General features: G+C 45.9%; 1 protein-coding gene and 1 long non-coding RNA gene across 4 annotated transcripts; one reads left to right on the forward strand and one right to left on the reverse strand.

Annotated features, from left to right (window-relative positions):
• The first annotated feature begins 2642 nt into the window (after nt 1–2642).
• Nucleotides 2643–4724, forward strand: LOC308592096. The gene is made up of 2 exons (XR_014010372.1): nt 2643–3590; nt 3627–4724. It is a non-coding gene; the product is annotated as an uncharacterized lncRNA (long non-coding RNA).
• Nucleotides 4506–17403, reverse strand: MAD2L2 (mitotic arrest deficient 2 like 2). Of its 3 annotated transcripts, none has more exons than XM_081203269.1 (9): nt 17251–17403; nt 16095–16188; nt 15645–15763; nt 14694–14765; nt 14376–14476; nt 12511–12605; nt 8503–8576; nt 7146–7238; nt 4506–5035 (listed from the first exon to the last, which is right to left on the reverse strand). In XM_081203269.1, the coding sequence occupies exons 2-9, from the start codon at nt 16132–16134 to the stop codon at nt 4994–4996; spliced, it is 636 nt and encodes a 211-aa protein (XP_081059395.1). In that variant the 5' UTR covers nt 16135–16188; nt 17251–17403; the 3' UTR covers nt 4506–4993. The 3 variants fall into 3 exon arrangements, with proteins under 3 accessions (XP_081059395.1, XP_081059396.1, XP_081059397.1); XM_081203270.1 differs by lacking the exon at nt 17251–17403 and adding an exon at nt 17080–17234; XM_081203271.1 differs by lacking the exon at nt 17251–17403 and adding an exon at nt 16955–17073.
• Nucleotides 17404–18618: the final 1215 nt, after the last annotated feature.

Here is an 18618-nt window from a genome sequence, read left to right on the forward strand (position 1 = left end):
GATCATCAGGGGGTTTGGGCTGGGTGTTCATCAATATGCGGATGATACCCAGCTCTACCTCTCTTTTAAATCGGAACCAGTGAAGGCGGTGAAGGTCCTGTGTTTGTGCCTGGAGGCAGTTGGAGGATGGATGGCGGCTAATGGATTGAGGTTGAATCCTGACAAGACAGAAGTACTGTTCTTGGGGGACAGGGGGTGGGCTGGTATGGAGGACTCCCTGGTCCTGAATGGGGTAACTGTGCCCCTGAAGGACCAGGTGTGCAGCCTGGGAGTCATTTTGGACTCACAGCTGTCCATGGAGGTGCAGGTCAATTCTGTGTCCAAGGCAGCTGCCCACCAGCTCCATCTGGTACGCAGGCTGAGACCCTACCTGCCCGCAGACTGTCTTGCCAGAGTGGTGCATGCTCTAGTTATCTCCTGCGTGGACTACTGAAATGCGCTCTATGTGGGGCTACCTTTGAAGGGGACCCAGAAACTACAACTAATCCAGAATGCGGCAGCTAAACTGGTGACTGGGAGCGGCCGCCGAGACCATATAACACCAGTTCTGAAAGACCTACATTGGCTCCCAGTACGTGTCCGAGCACAATTCAAAGTATTGGTGCTGACCTTTAAAGCCCTAAACAGCCTCGGCCCAGTATACCTGAAGGAGTGTCTCCACCCTCACCGTCCAGCCCGGACACTGAGGTCCAGCACCGAGGACCTTCTGGCTGTTCCCTCCCTGCGAGAAGCAAAGCTACAGGGAACCAGGCAGAGGGCCTTCTCGGTAGTGGCGCTCACCCTGTGGAACGCCCTCCCATCAGATGTCAAAGAAATAAACAAATACCTGACATTTAGAAGACATCTGAAGGCAGCTGTTTAGGGAAATTTTTAAAGTGTGACATTTTAATGTATTTTTAATCTTTGTTGGAAGCCACCGCTGCAGATAAGAGTGACCCAAGGCAAAATGAACAGTGGGGGTAAACGAGCAGCCTAAGAAAGGTGTGGTAGGAACAGGGGGCAAATGAAGCTGGAGGGAAGTAAGGAGAGGGTGGCAAGAGATGATGGTTGTAGATAGGTATATAAATTCAACAAATAACACTGGTCAACAACAAATTTGTTGTCTGCGTTTTTTCAGCTGATTTAGGATGAATCTGATGCGCTGAATCCAAAAATCACATTGGTTTTGCTCAATCAGGTCAAGTTTTTGAGCTATGGCCACATGTCTTTTTTTACGTTTTTGTTCACATGTACGCTTGTGTGGAGCATTTTAGAAGAAGTTGGTGGGGGTAAATGCCTTGTCAAATAATTGTTTTGATTGGAAATGATTATTTTAATGACAAGAAGTATTCAGGTCCGATAGTTCTGGGTGATTATGTCGAAAAGGGATCAGTTTGAAGTCATAAAACCTCGAAATCTTCCATAAATTGGTCCAGCAAAGCATAAAGTTGGGGGATCAAAACTAAGTTAATGGGGCAGCCGCCCCACGAAGTATCCTGATCTTCAATCAGCACGTCGTCCTGTAGCTCATTGTGATGAAATTCCAGTGCCTGTCTTCGGAGAACTTCTTGACATTAGTAACGAAGATGCCTCCGGTGTTGAAGGACATGAAGAAGAAGTGGTTCTTGAAGATGATGCTCCACATCCATTTTCCCAAAAGGAGTTGAATGATCTAGTTCACGACCTCAGCTTGTCAAAGGACTCTGCCGAACTGTTGGCATCCAGATTGAAGGAAAAAAACCTCCTCTCTGACAGTGCTCACATCAGCTTCTTGCGCAACAGGCATCAAGAGTACCTCCGTATTTTCTCGGAAGAGGAGGACTTGGTGTACTGTGCAGATATTGCGCAGCTTCTGCTCAAGCTTGGAGTGCCACAGTACGAACCCAAAGATTGGAGAGTGTTCATTGACAGCAGCAAGCAATCACTGAAATGTGTTCTGCTACACAACGGCAACCAGTTTGCCTCCATACCCCTGGCTCACTCGAGTACACTGAAGGAGAACTATGAAGTGGTGAAGTATGTGCTGGAGAAAATTGGTTATGATCATCATAAGTGGTTTATTTGTGTTGACCTGAAGATGGTGAACTTTTTGTTGGGACAACAGTCTGGCTTCACCAAGTACCCATGTTTTCTGTGCATGTGGGATAGTAGGGACCGTGCTCAGCATTACACAAAGAAGGACTGGCCTGTGGGGGAGGAATTGGTGCCTTGCAAAGAAAGGAAGGTCATCAACGACCCTCTGGTGGGCAGAGACAGAATACGCTTCCCACCGCTGCACATCAAGCTCGGCTTAATAAAGCAGTTCACCAAGGCTCTGGACAAGGATGGTGACTGCTTCATTTACTTGTGCCAGGCTTTTCCAGGATTGACCATGGAGAAGTTGAAAGCTGGCATCTTTGAAGATCCTCAGATCCGTCAGCTCATCAGAGATCCAGAGTTCGGAAACTCAATGAACGAAGTGGAGCTGGAAGCGTGGAAGGCATTTGTTCTGGTAGTGAAGAACTTTCTTGGCAACAATAAGGCCAGAAACTACGCAGAACTTGTCAACAACATGCTGACTGCTTTCAGAAACCTGGGCTGCAACATGAGCGTCAAGATGCACTACCTATTTTCACATATGGACTGGTTTAATGAGAACCTGGGTTCAATGAGTGACGAGCAGGGGGAGAGATTCCATCAGGACATGAAAGAGATGGAGACCAGGTATCAGGGTCGCTGGGACGTAGTCATGATGGCTGACTACTGTTGGACTCTGAAGAGAGACCTCTGTGCTGCTGAGCATTCCAGGAGTTCCAAGAAACAGAAGTTCAAGCCCTAAAGTTTGAAAAATGGTGAAGCAACATGCAATTTACGTGTACTTACCTTTATCAATGCCCACCATTCAGTTTACAGAAAACCTGACCTGATGGAGAGAAACGGATGCCATTTCCTGATTCAGCAATGCAAAAATACCCTAAATCAGTTGTAGAAATCTAGACAACATTCAAAAAGTAAAAAATTGTTGCCCAGTGTAATAATAGTGGCAAATCATGACATCTCTGACATGGGAAAGGGAGGGAGGAAATAGGGGAAGTGGCAGACTTTGCTGGCAGTATTTAAGCAGCGGCTAGGTGGTTATCTTCCAAAGAATCATAGAACTGAGTTGGAAATACCCCCCCCCCGGGTCATCTTGTTCCACCCCCTGCAATGCGGGAAAGCAGCATCGAACACAACCACGCCAAAGACATCCCTTTTCCGGAAGTCCCTTTGCCTTCCTGACAGCAGCATCTGAATCGAAGGAACTCGCTTGCCTGTTCCTGCAAATGGGTGTGGTATTAAAAGAAAGGCATTGTGGGTAGGTGATTGTTGGCTTATCTATACGCAACAAATGTTCTTGGATGCATCTTGCTGCCCTTTGGTGGCCAACGAGCTACTTCTTGTTCTCTTCCTGATACCTGTTTCCCCGAAAATAAGACAGTGTCTTATATTAATTTTTGCTCCCAAAGATGCACTAGGCCTTATTTTCAGGGGATGTCTTATTTTTCCATGAAGAAGAATACAGTACACATTTATTGTCTAATTGTGAGTCAGCCAGACTCCGTCAGGGCACAGCGAGCAGCAGGCGGCAGCTTGTCCAGGCAGTGGCATGGGCTCTCTGATTTAAAGAGATCTTGCACTGCCTGAACAGCTCCGGCTGCGCTGGGGCCAATCCGTAAGCTGCGTGGCGGTGCCCGCTGCTACGGTCCAGAGGAGTCAGACACCTTACAGTAGCTTCGGGGGCCTTATATTCCGGGGAGGCCCTATGTTTGGGGGAGGCCTTATTATCGGGGAGGTCTTATTTTCGGGTAAAGGTAAAGGGACCCCTGACCGTTAGGTCCAGTCGCGGACGACTCTGGGGTTGCGGCACTCATCTTGCTGTATTGGCCAAGGGAGCCGGCCTACAGCTTCTGGGTCATGTGGCCAGCATGACTAAGCCGCTTCTGGCAAACCAGAGCAGCGCACAGAAACGCCGTTTACCTTCCCGCCAGAGTGGTACCTATTTATCTACTTGCACTTTGACGTGCTTTTGAACTGCTAGGTTGGCAGGAGCAGGGACCGAGCAACGGGAGCTCACCCCGTCGCGGGGATTCGAACCGCTGACCTTCTGATCGGCAAGTCCTAGGCTCTGTGGTTCAACCCACAGTGCCACCCGCATCCCTTTATTCTCAGGGGGGTGCCTTATATTACAGAGAGACAAAACTGGAAGTAGGTCTTATTTTGGGGGGATGTCTTATTTTCGGGAAAATAGGGTAGCTAAAGGTACCGAAGACATCTCAAAAAGATCTCTTGTTTTACTGTTTTTGTGATAGCGGAGGCAGGAGGATGCTTTTATAGGAGAAGGACTTCCAAGACCCCAGAGCCCCCAGCCGCAGGAGAGGATGAGTCCAGCAACATGGTCAAAAGATGGTCAAAGTTTCCCCCCAGCCCCGGGGTCAAGCTGTTGTCATTTTGGGGTACCCCACTTCAAGTCTCCTTGCAGGAGTCCCACAAGAAGCTGGCAAACAACGTAAGTGCTTCCTATTTATTGATCAACAGAAAAAAATATATATCTCACAGTGGACAGTCACAAGAGGTCCACTCAGGACACCTTCAGAAATCACACATACGGGCTCCCAAACAAACGACAACACAGAGTCACCGCGAGCCCCCTCTCGAAGCTCCAAACATAGCCCCCCTTCTGCACAATAAATTGGAAAGGCAGGCCTCACTCAGGTCTGAGTGCGCACCCAGGCACACAAAACCTGCCAGAGGAGGTAAAAGTTTGCTCCTCCAGGATCTATTCTCTCCTTACATAAGAGAAAGAACGCTTTTAAAAAAACCAAAAACTTGCTCGCACACATTTTGTGGAAGAATGGTTGGCAGAGTGTGCCAAGTCACCAAGGACCGCCTGTTTTTAGCACCAGTGTTAACAGCAGCAGAGCGAGCGACAGCTCAGAGATGCCTTGCGCCTGGAGAGTATTTAAGGTCCAAAGGTACGGTGAGGAAGTGCTGGGAGTCAGGTGCCTTTTTGGGCTCTCTCTTCCACGTAGAGCTGCATCTGTAAATGGAGGCAGACGAGAAAAGCTTTTAAACAGAAGGCAGTGTTGCGTAGTGGTTAGGGTCGTGGATGAGGGCCTGGAAGAGACCAGGGTTCGACTGTCCACTCAGCCAAATGTCTCCTTGGGCCAGTCCCTGCCTCTAGGCCACCCTCACAGGGTTGTTGTGAGGGTAAAACAGGGTGGGAGGAGCCATAAACGCCACCTTGAACTCCTTTGAGAAGATGAGATAGGGGTGTAATAATAAAACTCATTCTCTCTCAAGCACTTTCATTAAATTTTTAATATTTTAATTTTTATATATTTTATTTAATATTGACTAAACTAAGGTCTACTCAGCAACTAAAAAGGGATGAAGTCCACACTGACACAGCCTTAGAGCAAACATCATGCAGGAGAAAAAAGGGGAGAATCTTAATTGAGTTTAAGAAACGTTTAAAAGTTGGAAAATTTGTGGGGAGTAAACCACATGCCTCTTGCTTGCCTGGACAGAGGATGGGGAGAGAGTATATGCAGAAACCAGTCTAGTAATATAAAATACTACAATTAGAACCTTTTGCCCCGCCCACCTCTGGCTCAGGCCCCGCCCACTGCTGGTTGACAACTAAGCAGCAGGTATTATATGAGACTTTGGTTCAGCTAAGCCTCGCCCATTCTGCCATCCAATCGCCTTGCAGATGGGTGTGGCCACAAATGCCAAAGCTCCACTCACATACTGCAGGTAAGAATGCGGAGTCCTGTAGTCCCTTACCCTGCCCCTACTGGCCAAAAGGGGGAACTGCAGGAAGTTCGAGCCAATATACAGTGGTACCTCGGGTTAAGTACTTAATTCGTTCCAGAGGTCCGTTCTTAACCTGAAACTGTTATTAACCTGAAGCACCACTTTAGCTAATGGGGCCTCCCGCTGCTGCCACGCCACCGGAGCACGATTTCTGTTCTCATCCTGAAGCAAAGTTATTAACCCAAGGTACTATTTCTGGGTTAGCGGAGTCTGTATCCTGAAGCGTATGCAACCCGAGGTACCACTCTATTAGAAACAGCTGCAAACATTACCTATCTGGTCTTGAGATTGTTGCATGGTTTATTTAAATATTAAGGTTCATTATTGCTTCACAAGATGTGTATCTCTTTAAAGGCCAGAGTAAATATCATGACCTAGTTTTACAGCTGTGAAGCAGAATAGGAGGTGCAGTTAAGTTGTGTTAATTAAGCTGTGTCAGCAATTGGGCATAGTACATAAAGAGCAGCGTGTACCTCTCTCAGTACCCTGGTGAATAGGTCATACTTACAGATTTAATGTAAGAGGAGTTTTTGTTTTTGTAATTAAAGCCAAGCAAAAGATATTTTTGCGTTTCTTCGTTGTTTCCTGAACGTGTGGTCTCCCCAGCACGCTTTCTGCAGTGCAATTAATCTGCTAAATACGCTGTTAAGAAGTTCTCACCCTGGGCCAGCAAGGGGATACTGTAGATAGTTCAGGTACACATATGCAAATAAGGGATTGAAAGTGACGTTCAGTGATTTCGCTCAGTGTATCAGCTCATCTCAGAGGGTGGCCGCGTCTGGCTGTGCTCTGATGTCCATTGATCCCATCCTCGTCGCCAGTGTTAAGTTGTGGGTGAACATATCAGATGACACAGCGATTCTTCAAACAACTCTTGCTTATTCACAGGCCAGAACAGAACTGAACTGAAGGGTTCAGTCAGCCTGCTTATATAGAGCTCCAGTACAACGTAACTGTAACAACTTTCTGTAACTATCCAATCACTGAACATCACTTTTGATCCCTTATTTGCATATGTGGACCTGAACTATCTACAGTATCCCCCTGCTGGCCCAGGGTGAGAACTTCAGTACATAACATACGCAACAGATATTAGCTGAGGCCAGAGAGCCAATCCCAAGAAACCATGTGCTATAAAAGATGGGGCAGCTGTTTGCTGAGTGTAGATGGTCTCAGAAGCTTGTTGCACACACACACACACACACACACACACACCTGAGATGGTGAGCCTTGTTGGCAGATCTAGGAGCCTGACAGTCCCAGAGGGGGAAAAGGAATTGCTCTTCAAACAAATTTCATTTTAAGAAACAGCACCCTCCTGCTGAACTCGCCTTTAAAAGGTCCGACGTCATCGTCTTCAGTGGGATTAGTCGAGGGTCACGCATATGGACATCTTGCTCATCGGCGAGAATCCAGGGGAAATCCTGGGGTTAAAGATGCAAATAATTTGCTTTATTTGTTTATTTCATATTTTTATTTCGCTTCACTAAATTTCTATACCACAAGAATGTAGAGAAAAACCTCAAAACGGTTAACAAAAAAAGGCCTCATCAGGACAGAAACATAAGAGACCTGCAAACTACAAGTCCCAGGATTCTTTGGGAAGAGCTACAGCTTTCTAAAGTGGTGTTAAAGGGTGCTGGTGGGGCCTTAAAAGTAGGGTAAGGAGCTGGGACCGAAACAATTTAGCCAATAACTAGTGAATAATAACAATAACAATAACAATAACAATAACAATAATAATAATAATAATAATAAATTTATTATTTATACCCCACTCATCTGGCTGGGTTTCCCCAGCCCAGGGGTCTGCAACCCGCGGCTCTGGAGCCGCATGTGGCTCTTTTATACCTTTGCCACGGCTCCGGGACGGATACTAGTGAGGGGAGGAGGCGCATTGTGCGCCCCGACACTTCCCACTGTGGCGGGCGCTGTACTGGCTGTGACATCGCATGGGGGCAGTGCGTACGTTAGTTACGCACCGTCCCGACGTCACCTTCCCGCCCGCTGTCAGATCGGAGGGCAGCGGCGTGCATGCTTTAAATGTTGCAATGGTTTTGCGGCTCCCAGGTGTTTTTTTCTTCGGAAACGGGTCCAAGTGGCTCTTTTTGTCTTAAAGGTTGCAGACCCCTGCCCCAGCCCCTCTGGGCGGCTCCCAACAGAATTAATGAGAATAATAATTAAAAAGCGATCAAACAGACATTAGAAACTTCCCTAAACAGGGCTGCCTTCAGATGTCTTCTAAAAATCAGATAATGAGGAAGGGGCTCCCAACTCCCAACATCCCTGACCACTGGCCATGCTGGCCGGTGGTGATGGGAGCTGGAGTCAAACAACATCCAGAAAGCTGCCCAAAATGACATAATTAATAAGAAACCACTCAGTTTTTTCTTTTCTTTTGCATTTTTTCTTTTTCTTTTCATATATTTGGATGAAACAATTAATTTATTCTTTTGTTTTGTAACTTTAACAAACAGCACAATAAAGATTTATTGTAAAAATGGGGGGGGGGGGACAAAATAGAAAGCTGTCCAGTATTCCCCATCACAGATTTAAATGATGGGAAGACTCGCCAAATACATCTGAGGCATTCAGGAGTTCCAAGAAGCTTCCTGGCAGAAGAGAGAGGCTCCCGTGATTCACGGCACCCTCCCTGTTGCAGAACTCGCGTATTCTATCGCCTCCTACCCTGATCACTTGGATCTTCTCCATGTTGCGAGTGGCAGCTTCTCGGGTGTGCACCAAGACGGTAAAAGTACAGCCTGAAAGAAAGGGAGGACGGGGTGGGTGGGATGGAATCTTTAGAAAAGGAGGAGAGATGGGAATGTCGCTTTTGAATCCAGGAGGGAGGGAGGGAGGGAGAGAGGGAGAGAGGGAGAGAGGGAGGAGGAGAGAGAGAGAGAAAGCGAGGGAGAGAGATGGGGAGAGAGAGAGAAAGAGAGAAAGAAAGAAAGAGGGAGAGAGAGAGAGAGAGAGAGAGAGAGAGAGAGAGAGAGAGAGAGAGAGATAAAGAGAGGGGGAGATGGAGAGAAAGAAAGAAAGAAAGAAAGAAGGAAGGAATGAAGGAAGGAAGGAAGGAGGAAGGAAGGAAGGAAGGAGGAAGGAAGGAAGGAAGGAAGGAAGGAAGGAAGGAAGGAAGGAAGGAAAGAAAGAGGCAGGGAGAGAGAGAGGGAGAGAGAGAGAGAGAGAGAGAGAGAGAGAGAGAGAGAGAGAGAGAGAGAGAAAGAGAAAGAGAAAGAGAGAGAGGGAGGGAGGGAGGGAGGGAGGGAGGGATGGAGGGAGGGAGGGAGGGAAAGAAAGAAAGAAAGAAAGAAAGGGAGGAAGGGAGGGAGGGAGAGAAAGGGGAGAGAGAGGGAGAGAGAGAGAGAGAAAGAAAGAAAGGAAGAAAGAAAGAAAGAAAGAAAGAAAGAAAGAGGGAGAGAGAGAGAGAGATAAAGAGACGGGGAGATGGAGAGAAAGAAGGAAGGAAGGAAGGAAGGAAGGAAGGAAGGAAGGAAGGAAGGAAGGAAAGAGGCGGGGGGGGAGAGAGATAGAAAGATAGATAGAAAGAAAGAAAGAAAGAAAGAAAGAAAGAAAGAAAGAAAGAAAGGGAGGAAGGGAGGGAAAGAAAGAGGGAGGGAGAGAAAGGGGGAGAAAGAGAGAGAGAGAGAGAGAGAGAGAGAGAGAGAGAGAAAGAAAGGGAGGGAGGGAGGGAGGGAGGGAGGGAAAGAAAGAGGGAGGGAGGGAGAGAAAGGGGGGAGAAAGAAAGAGAGAGAGAGAGAGAGAGAGAGAGAGAGAGAGAGGAAGGAAGGAAGGAAGGAAGGAAGGAAGGAAGGAAGGTGGGGTGGAATTTTTAGAAGCCAGAAAGAAGGGCAGGAGAGACAGGGGTTTCTCTTTAGAAGTCTGGGGAATCGTAGAATTGGAAGGTACCCCAAGGGTCATCTAGTCCAACCCCCTGCAATGCAGGAATCTCAGCTAAAGCATCAATGACAGGGGAAAACAAAACCCCTAGATGGGTGTCACCCGTGGAGGCTAAGGCATTGAAGAAACTCAATATGGAGGTCGGATGGCCGAAGTATTGGGAAATCTTGGAACAGGAGGGAGATAAACTGAAATTACAAAGTCATGAGAAAATGAAATCTAAAGTACAAGATTGGCTTCAATATTACCAAATAATGGAGACCTTTAAACAGGACAGGAAAATTGGCTTTCAGGTGGAAAAATCAAAATTAGAGACTGAACTGTTAGAACCCAATACTAAAAACTTGTCAAGAATGTATAATTTGCTGCTGAAATGGAATACACAAGATGAAACAGTCAAATCGGCTATGATTAAGTGGGCACAGGACATTGGTCATAACATTATGTTTGCTGACTGGGAATGGTTGTGGAACACCGGTATCAAATTCACGGCATGTAATGCCTTAAAGGAAAACATTATGAAAATGATATACAGGTGGTACATGACCCCAGTCAAGCTAGCAAAAATCTATCATTTGCCTGATAATAAGTGTTGGAAATGTAAAGAAACTGAAGGCACTTTCTATCACCTTTGGTGGACATGCCCGAAGATTAAGGCTTTCTGGGAAATGATATACAATGAAATGAAAAAGATACTTAAATGTACTTTCCCTAAAAAACCAGAGGCCTTTCTCTTGGGCATTGTCGGCCAATTGGTGTCAAAGAAGGACAGAACTTTCTTTATGTATGCCACAACAGCAGCAAGAATACTCATCGCAAAGTATTGGAAGACACAAGATCTACCCACCCTGGAAGAATGGCAGATGAAAGTGATGGACTATATGACATTAGCCGAGATGACTGGCAGAATTCGCGACCAGGGAAAGGAGACGGCGGAAGAAGATTGGAAGAAATTTAAAATTTACCTTAAGGACTACTATAAACTTGTTGAATGTTAGAATGTCAAGGTTTTGAGTAAGAAAGGGTTACAGCGATACAAGATTAGATTGAAGGAAAGATTGAGAGGACAGAGGATTGACAGATATATTTAGAGTTGCTAAAAACTTTTGGACATTGGGATGCAGAAAGGGGAGGTATGGGGAAGTCGGAGAAACACGGTTTATGAAAAAAAGGTTATGAAATTATACGTGTTTGTATGTCTTTTTATATGTTTGTATTGTCTTAAAAAATTTTGTAAAACCAATACAAAAAAATTATTAAAAAAAAAAATAAAGCATCAATGACAGGTGGCCAGCCAACCTCTGCTTAAAAACCTCCAAGGAAGGAGGTTTCCACCTCTCATGGGAGTCCGTTCCACTGTCAAAACAGCTCTGACAGCCAGAAAGTTCTTTCTGGTGTTTAGCGAGAATCTCCTTTCTGGGAACTAGAAGCCATGGGTTCGAGTCCTACCCTCCAGAGCAGGAGAACACAAACTTGCTCCATCCTCCAAGGCTACAGCAGGCCCACAGTCCTGGGACGCCAACAGAGCAATGCTGAAAGCTGTGCCAATACCCTGTGAACTGTGGGTGGAAACTCAAGACAGCTCAGTGTTAGCCGTCGGTCCATATTAAATGGCTGCTTTTCCCCCAGTTCTGTAGTGGGAGCTTGAAAAGCTGGGAAGAGAGGGGAGAAAGAAACTGCAGGAGCCGTAGCTGCTGTCCTGCTACACTAAATCATAATTAGCGAGGGAGCATTGTACACGATTGCTAGACAATCTCCAAAGTATTCTCTCTCCCTCTCCCAGCCGTCAGAGAATCGTAGGTTCTAAGCAATTTGAGCGACTGGCATATTTGTTGAAGAGGGAGAACATCTAGCCCCAATTAAAGTGGGGATCATAGTACAGAAAGGCGATAGATCTGATCAGGTTGGGTTTTTTAAAAAATAAAAAATGGAAATTAGAATTGGGTTCAGGAATAATGACTATCTCAGCACACACTGGAGGAAAGAAGCTATAACATTCTAGTCCTTAAGGAATTAAATAGGTTCTGCAGAAGAAGAACATCTGCTTATTTGTGTGATGCAAAAGAGATTTGTTTGACGGCTTTAAAAGAGCAAAACCTGAGGGTAATTTCTGGGTTGGAACAAGATTGCTGGGAGATAATGGGCATTTTCTTGTCTTGATCTCTCTGCTTTAAAAGGAAAGTTTAATTTGGGGTAGCACAAGCCAGAATGTTCAGACTGCTTAGTTCTATTTTTTAAAAAAATGATATTTATTAAAATTTCAGAGAAAAAATGAATTACACAAAAACAAAAAACAAAAATACAAGGAAAATACAAAAAACAAAAAAGGAATAAAAAACACTTAAAAAGAAGAAAAGGAAAATGAATCAATCTTTCTAAAGCTTACATTCATATCCTTGTTTCCCTGACCTCCTCATACCTCCCTTTTTTGTATTCCAGTTCAATTATTTAAGTCAGCAATTTCTTTCCCTCTTTGTTTTCTCATGATCCTTTAACTTAATATACTGTAACTTTAAATTTTCATCTGTTATCAGACTGCTTAGTTCTAATAAATATTCACCTAGCAGAATATTTCACCAACTCAAGATCGTTTGGCTGTGACATCACAGCAGCTCCAGCCAACGGTTGAGACAGCTTGCAGGGCAGGTAAGTAACAAGAAAGAAAACAACACCAGCTGGTTTTATGGAATTTAAATCATGCCTATGGTTTGTGTCTTGCATTTGAGGAGGAGGAAAACAGGCTCAAAACATCTAAACAAGCTAACTTGGAAACACAAGCATGGTTGGCTGGCCTACCTGGAGGGTTGTTGTTCAGAACTGCATCGCAGACACTAATTTTCAAAATGAAGGCGCGCAGAAGCTGTTCCACGTGGTTCAGGAGGGAGTCGGAGCTGGGGAAGGAAGAGGTGGCAGGGCAGAACTCAATCACATGGTGGAAATGTAGTTATATAGATTTTAAAAAGCTACCGTATTTTTCACTCCATAAGACGTACTTTTTTCCTCCTAAAAAGTAAGGGGAAGTGTCTGTGCGTCTTATGGAGCGAATGCATGGTCCCTGCCTAGGGGCAAAAAGAAGATCATGCTTTTTTTCTTTTTTTAAAAGAAAGAGGGAAGGGGGTGTTGAAACGAAGCTGATGAGCAGATGATTGGCAAGCGATCGGGAGGGAGATAAGGGACGCTAGCGATAAAGGAGGCTGCCTGGGAGGGGGAGGTAAAGACAGCGAACTTGCAAGGAGAGGAGACAGGAATACTAAAACAAACAATGAGGAGAGAAATTGGAAGAAAAGGAGGAACAAAAAACTGCGCCAGCTAAGGAAAAGACGCTAAGGCAAACAAGAAGAAAGGGGGTGTTGAAACGAAGGCGCTGAGCAGCTGATCGGCAAGTGATCAGGAGGGAGATAAGGGAGGCTAGCGATAAAGGAGGCTGCCTGGGAGGGGGAAGGTAAAAGCACGTAGATCCTCAGGATTTTTGCATTGGGTCACCCCAAATTCACCATCAGATCGCATAGCATATCCATGGCTACAGCCTGCACAAAAAAAACCACACATCCACTATTTCGTGGGGGCGCAATGGCGCAAAAACATGGTTACAAAGCACGGATCCACATGGATTCTCAGGATTTTTGCATTGGGCTACCCCAAACTCACTGTCAAATCACATATCATGTCTGTGGCCACAGCATGAACCACAAAAATCATACATCCACTGTTTCGATTAGAATATTTTTTTCCTTGTTTTCCTCCTCTAAAAACTAGGTGCGTCTTATGGTCAGGTGTGTCTTATGGAGCAAAAAATACGACATCTGAAAAAGGTGGGGTCCTCAAAATAACTCTTGTGGGCATCTCAAAACTGTCAGAAACACACAACCTTGGCACCAGCCATTCAGCCCCCCCCCCTTGGGGGAGGGGGTCTTTGGGGGAAGATTCTTTTTAAGACAAGTTTTTTTGGGTTTTTTTTTCCAGAGCAGCACTGCCTGTTTTTGTTGTTTTGTTGTTTATCTGTGTTTTGGTTTTTGGAGATGTAGATGTTTTGCCTATTGGGAGAGAAGGTGAAATGTGCGTAACAGCTCTTTACGTTTCCAAATGTGCTGCCCCCCGCAGTGGGGAAGCCTCCAGTCTGAAAATAGCTCTACAGTGGAAATTCTTAAGTCAAGGACGTTGCTGGACTGAAGCTCTCAACAGCTTCCGCCAACATGGCCAAAGGTGGGGGATGATGGGAGTTGGAGTTTTGCAATATCTAGAGGGCCACAGCTGCTCCATCTCTACATTAAGAGGAAGCAGAGATGTGATGGGGGCAGCCAGGGGCAGTAAAGGCAGGAGTGGGGAGAACATTGTTTGGTTCAAAAGCCCCCTCAGCCTCTTCCAACATGGCCAGTGGGGATGGGAGTTGGAGTTAGCCGTGTTCTGAAAGGCAGATTAATAAGACTGCTCCATTCAGGTTTTCCTTTAGGTGCTTTGTCCACAACCAGGATGTTGGAAGAGTGTGTGGTTAGTTCAATACAGGCATGTGATGAGAGACAACATGCTGCAGTGGTTAGAGCATTGGATCAGCGCCGGGGAGATCCAGGTTCAAATCACCACCAAGCCACAAAGCTCTACCCACTACACCACACTGCCTCTGCAAAGTTTGGTATAGCCTTTTGGGGGCAGAAAGGCCTCACCTGATAGACAGCAGGGGTGGCTGCGTGATTTCAAAGACAAATCTCTCCACAGGATGATGCTCCTTGTCCAGAATGACCACCACCACTTTTTCCACGTCATTCTGAAAAGCAGCAGAGGACAAGAACTTGTTTTTTTCTTACTTCCGAGTCTGTTTGCGGAAGAGCTCTGTGCAACACCAAAGTCTGCGTACACCCACACCCAGTTACATTGGTCCAATATTATTATACCTACCATCACCAAAACGTCTTGGGGCTGGATAAAATGAACCACCGAGTTCCAGTAATTCCCTGATCTTGTGCTGACCATCAAAAACTTACCTTCTCCAGCAAAGGTTTGATGCAATGGAGTGTGTCTTGGATGTACTGATTCAGCTCCGGGTGGCAGGACATCTGTTCAAACAAATATCTCAAGTTGCATATAAATATGCATGGCTTTGTCAAGGGGGGGAAATCCTGCCAGACTGATTTTTAAAAGAAATGTTACAAATTAGCAGATTGGGGGAATGCGAGTGACATAATTTAACTTGATTTCAGCAAAGCATTAGGAAGAATGGATACAAAAACCTTGGTTCTTGAACTTAATCTGTTCCGGGAGTCCATTCCACTCCCGAAACTGTTCGAACACCAAGGTGCAGCTTCCGATTGGCTGCAGGAGCTTCCTGCATCAAGTAGAAGCTGCGTGGGACGTCCGGCTTCTGAAAAACGACCACAAACTGGAACACATGTTTGCAGCGTTCGGGAGCCGATTTGTTTGGCAACTAAGCCATTCAGGAACCAAGGTTTGACTGTATGCAGAAATGGCGAAACTTACCGGAAGAATAAGAAATCAAGATAACAAACTTTTTATAAAAGAATGAAAATGGTTTCTTGAATATCTACAAATTGCACACAGATAAAAACATTGCCAGGATTTCTGTAATAACCTGCAGTTCCATAAGAGTATATATTTAAAGTAAATAAATAAATGAGCAAATTAAATGAATTTGGATATGCAGAAGTTATTAGAAAATAACTTTAAGGAACCACAGAAAGAGGGGGAAGGAAGTCAAGTTTTGAAATGTTAAAATGATTGTAAAATTAATGAAATGTATAAACCTGAAAAGTATTTTTTTAAATTTTTTTTAAAAATTATTTCAGCAAAGCATTTAGCAGCAAAGCGGTTTAATAACAATTGGGAATCGGATAACGGTAAAATGATATGATGAGTAACTGGCCAACCTTAAAAGGTATGTTTGCGTGGTCCACCCGAAAGACAGTCACATCACTCACCTGGACAGGTACATTGTATTTTTTCCTTTTCTGAAAGATCCCGGTGGGGTAGACTTCTCGGACATAAAGGATGAGGTGAATGGCTACTTCCAGGAACTCAGAAAGGACATCAGCTACAACTGGAAGGGAAGGGTATGGATGTAACAGGTGGAGGGTTATTGTGTTGTTTGTTATTATATTATGTACTTTTGTGGTTTTATACTGTCCTCAGATGGACAAAATATAATTATTAAATAAAATTATTAAATAAAAAATGAAGTGGGTGGTGTTTGTTTTGGTGCAATTGGAAGGCACTACCGAAAATACTGGTGAAGGTTGGTCACTGGGAGATGGATGCAGGTCTGTTGCGCAGCCCTGATACACGGGTTCCCCTCCCCTTGATTTTTAATAGAGCTGGGAGTCAAAGTAGGTTTCTGTTCTGAAAAATTTGGAGAAAAACCATGCCAGTACCTTGTCCGAAGTTGAGATCCTGTCGGGTTAAAGTGGTCATCACGGCAGCAACTTTTTAAAGATGGTTACAAAGGGAGTCTCGGTACCTGAAAGACTGATAGCATGGAGATATGAGGAGGGGAAGGGAGGAGATTCTGGATTGTATTCAACCAAGTATTACTCAGTGTAGACCCAGTCTTAAATTAGCCATGAGGACTAGTAACTTTCTTTTTAAAAGCAGGTGGGGTCGCATGCAAAGCTAGTCCTAGTCACAGTAGATAGGTATAACTGACGTCCATTCATTTCAATGGGTCTACTCTGAGCATAACTTAAATTGGATCCACCCCCTAAGGTTAACCTGAAAGGAACCCAATTTAGAGACTGCAACACTAGGCATGCTAGTGGGATTTACAGTGCAATGTAAATGGGGGGGGGTATTGGGTTGTTGTTTTTATTTTTATTATGTATTTTGTGATTTTATATCTTGATTTTATTTTGTGAACCACCCTGCAACCCCTGGGTATAGGGCGGTATATAAATTCTGATCATCATCATCAACTTATGCAGATTGCTCAGAAGTAACCAACTGAGACCGGTGCCCTCAAGCTGCTTTGCCTTGCCGCCGCCCCCCCCCCCGCCCACGCCAGCCCATGCTTTGCTACTCCATAGATAGGATTGCCTTTCAGAGGGGCCAATTTGAATAAAATATGGTGGGGGGGGCTCAAGTAAGCCCCGCCCAGACGTGGCGGGCATACACAATTTGAATGACCATGCCCATCAACTTTGGAGGGGGGGGGTCCCAGCCAGCCCCCTCAAATATTTTAGGGGGGCCCAAAAGGACCTTGGCCCTTAGGAGTTGGTTCCTATGCATCTTATTATACCTGGAACAAAGACTCCTTGAATCCGGTGGGCGTACACGGGAGTAAGTCCAGTGGGGCTTCTCTCTGCGTAAACATGCCTGATCGAAACGCACCATTAAAGGTTGCCCCCCCCAAAAAAAAAACACCTTCAGCCCCTGCAAAACGCAAGGCAGACATCTGCTCGGGAGCCAGCCTCTCACTGGAGACCCTTTGGGTTTACTCCAGAGTAAAGAGCTTCCGGATCGGGCCGCGAAGCCGCGCGCACTCCGTGCGCCACGAGCGCACCCCGAAACGCCTCTCCACCGGTTCCACCGTACCTCTCTCCAGGGCGCAGCGCGGATCCCTCTCGCCCGACCCCGAGCTCGCGGCGGCGGGGAACAACGGCGCCTCCGCCCCGCCGGGAAGGCTGATGACGGCGGAGCAGCCGGAGGAGGAGCTGCCGACCCAACGACGCGGCCGCCTGACGTCCTAGCCGCGCTCCTCTCTTCGCCTCGCAGGTCTTAGCGCCGGGGCGCTTTGGCACCCGTGCGCGCCGCCCATCTCCATGGCGTTGGCGCGCCGTCTGTCCAGCGGAGACTTAAGCGCGCCTCTCCAACAGTGGGGCTATTTTATTTTATTTTATTAACTCTCCTCGTCCGCCTCTCAATTGCTCATGGCTTAAAGGTTGCCAACTTCTCCCCCCTGCCCTGCTCCTATGCCTTTAGAAAAAAACCTGAGCCGAAGAATTTCGCAGATGAATCTTACTGTCTCACTCACTCGCTTGCACACCCCCTGGATATTTGGGATGAGGAAGGGGAGAGAGACGATTCTGGATGGGTGGTGTTATGTACTGAAGTTCTCACCCTGGGCCAGCAGGGGGATACTGTAGATAGTTATGCAAGTAAGGGATCGAAAGTGACGTTCAGTGATTGGATAGTTTTAGAAAATTGTTATAGTTACGTTGTACTGGAGCTCTATATAAGCAGGCTGACTGAACCCTTCAGTTCAGTTCTGTTCCAGCTTACAAATAAAGAGCTGCTTTGTAGAAAACGCTGCGTCGTCTGCTATGTCTACCCACTATCTAACAGGTGGCATCCAACTTAAGTCCTACTCAGAGTAGGCGCATTGAAATCAATGGACCTAAATTAGCCCTGAGGACTAGTAGCAACTTTCGGTTCGACTAGAAATGAGATTCTTAGGGTGCCCCAGTTTGCATCCAGATACCACACCCTGGGTGGTCTCCAGTTCCTACTCAGAGTAGACCTTTTGAGTTTAACGGGCCTAAGTAAGTCATGTCCATTTCTGATGGTGGGCTCCGAGAATATCGGCAGGCCTTTTGTTAGGCGGGCAGGCCTTTTTTGGGGGTGCAGATCCTCAGTTTGCTACGTATTTTTAATAATTTTTATTTATTTAGGGGGGCAGCCCATGGCTACGACCCTCTGCTGCTCATGGTGCAAACCTAGGCAGATGAGTAATTTGGCACGCAATGGTTTTGAACGGAGAAAGGTTGCCAACTTTTCTTCTCTTCACCCGCACCTCTGCTTTTAACAGCTGCTCGTCACCCGCAGATTTCAGTTGCACAAAACTGCGAATTTAAAACGCACAGCTGGTATCAGCGTAGTCATAGCAGGTATTGGGGTTTCTCCTGGCTGAATATCGTACACAGTATATTGATTAATCTATATATTTTTTAATGTGGAGCAGTT

Source organism: Podarcis bocagei (assembly GCF_964188305.1).
Source record: "Podarcis bocagei genome assembly, chromosome: 7".
Classification (NCBI taxonomy): Eukaryota; Metazoa; Chordata; class Lepidosauria; order Squamata; family Lacertidae; genus Podarcis; species Podarcis bocagei.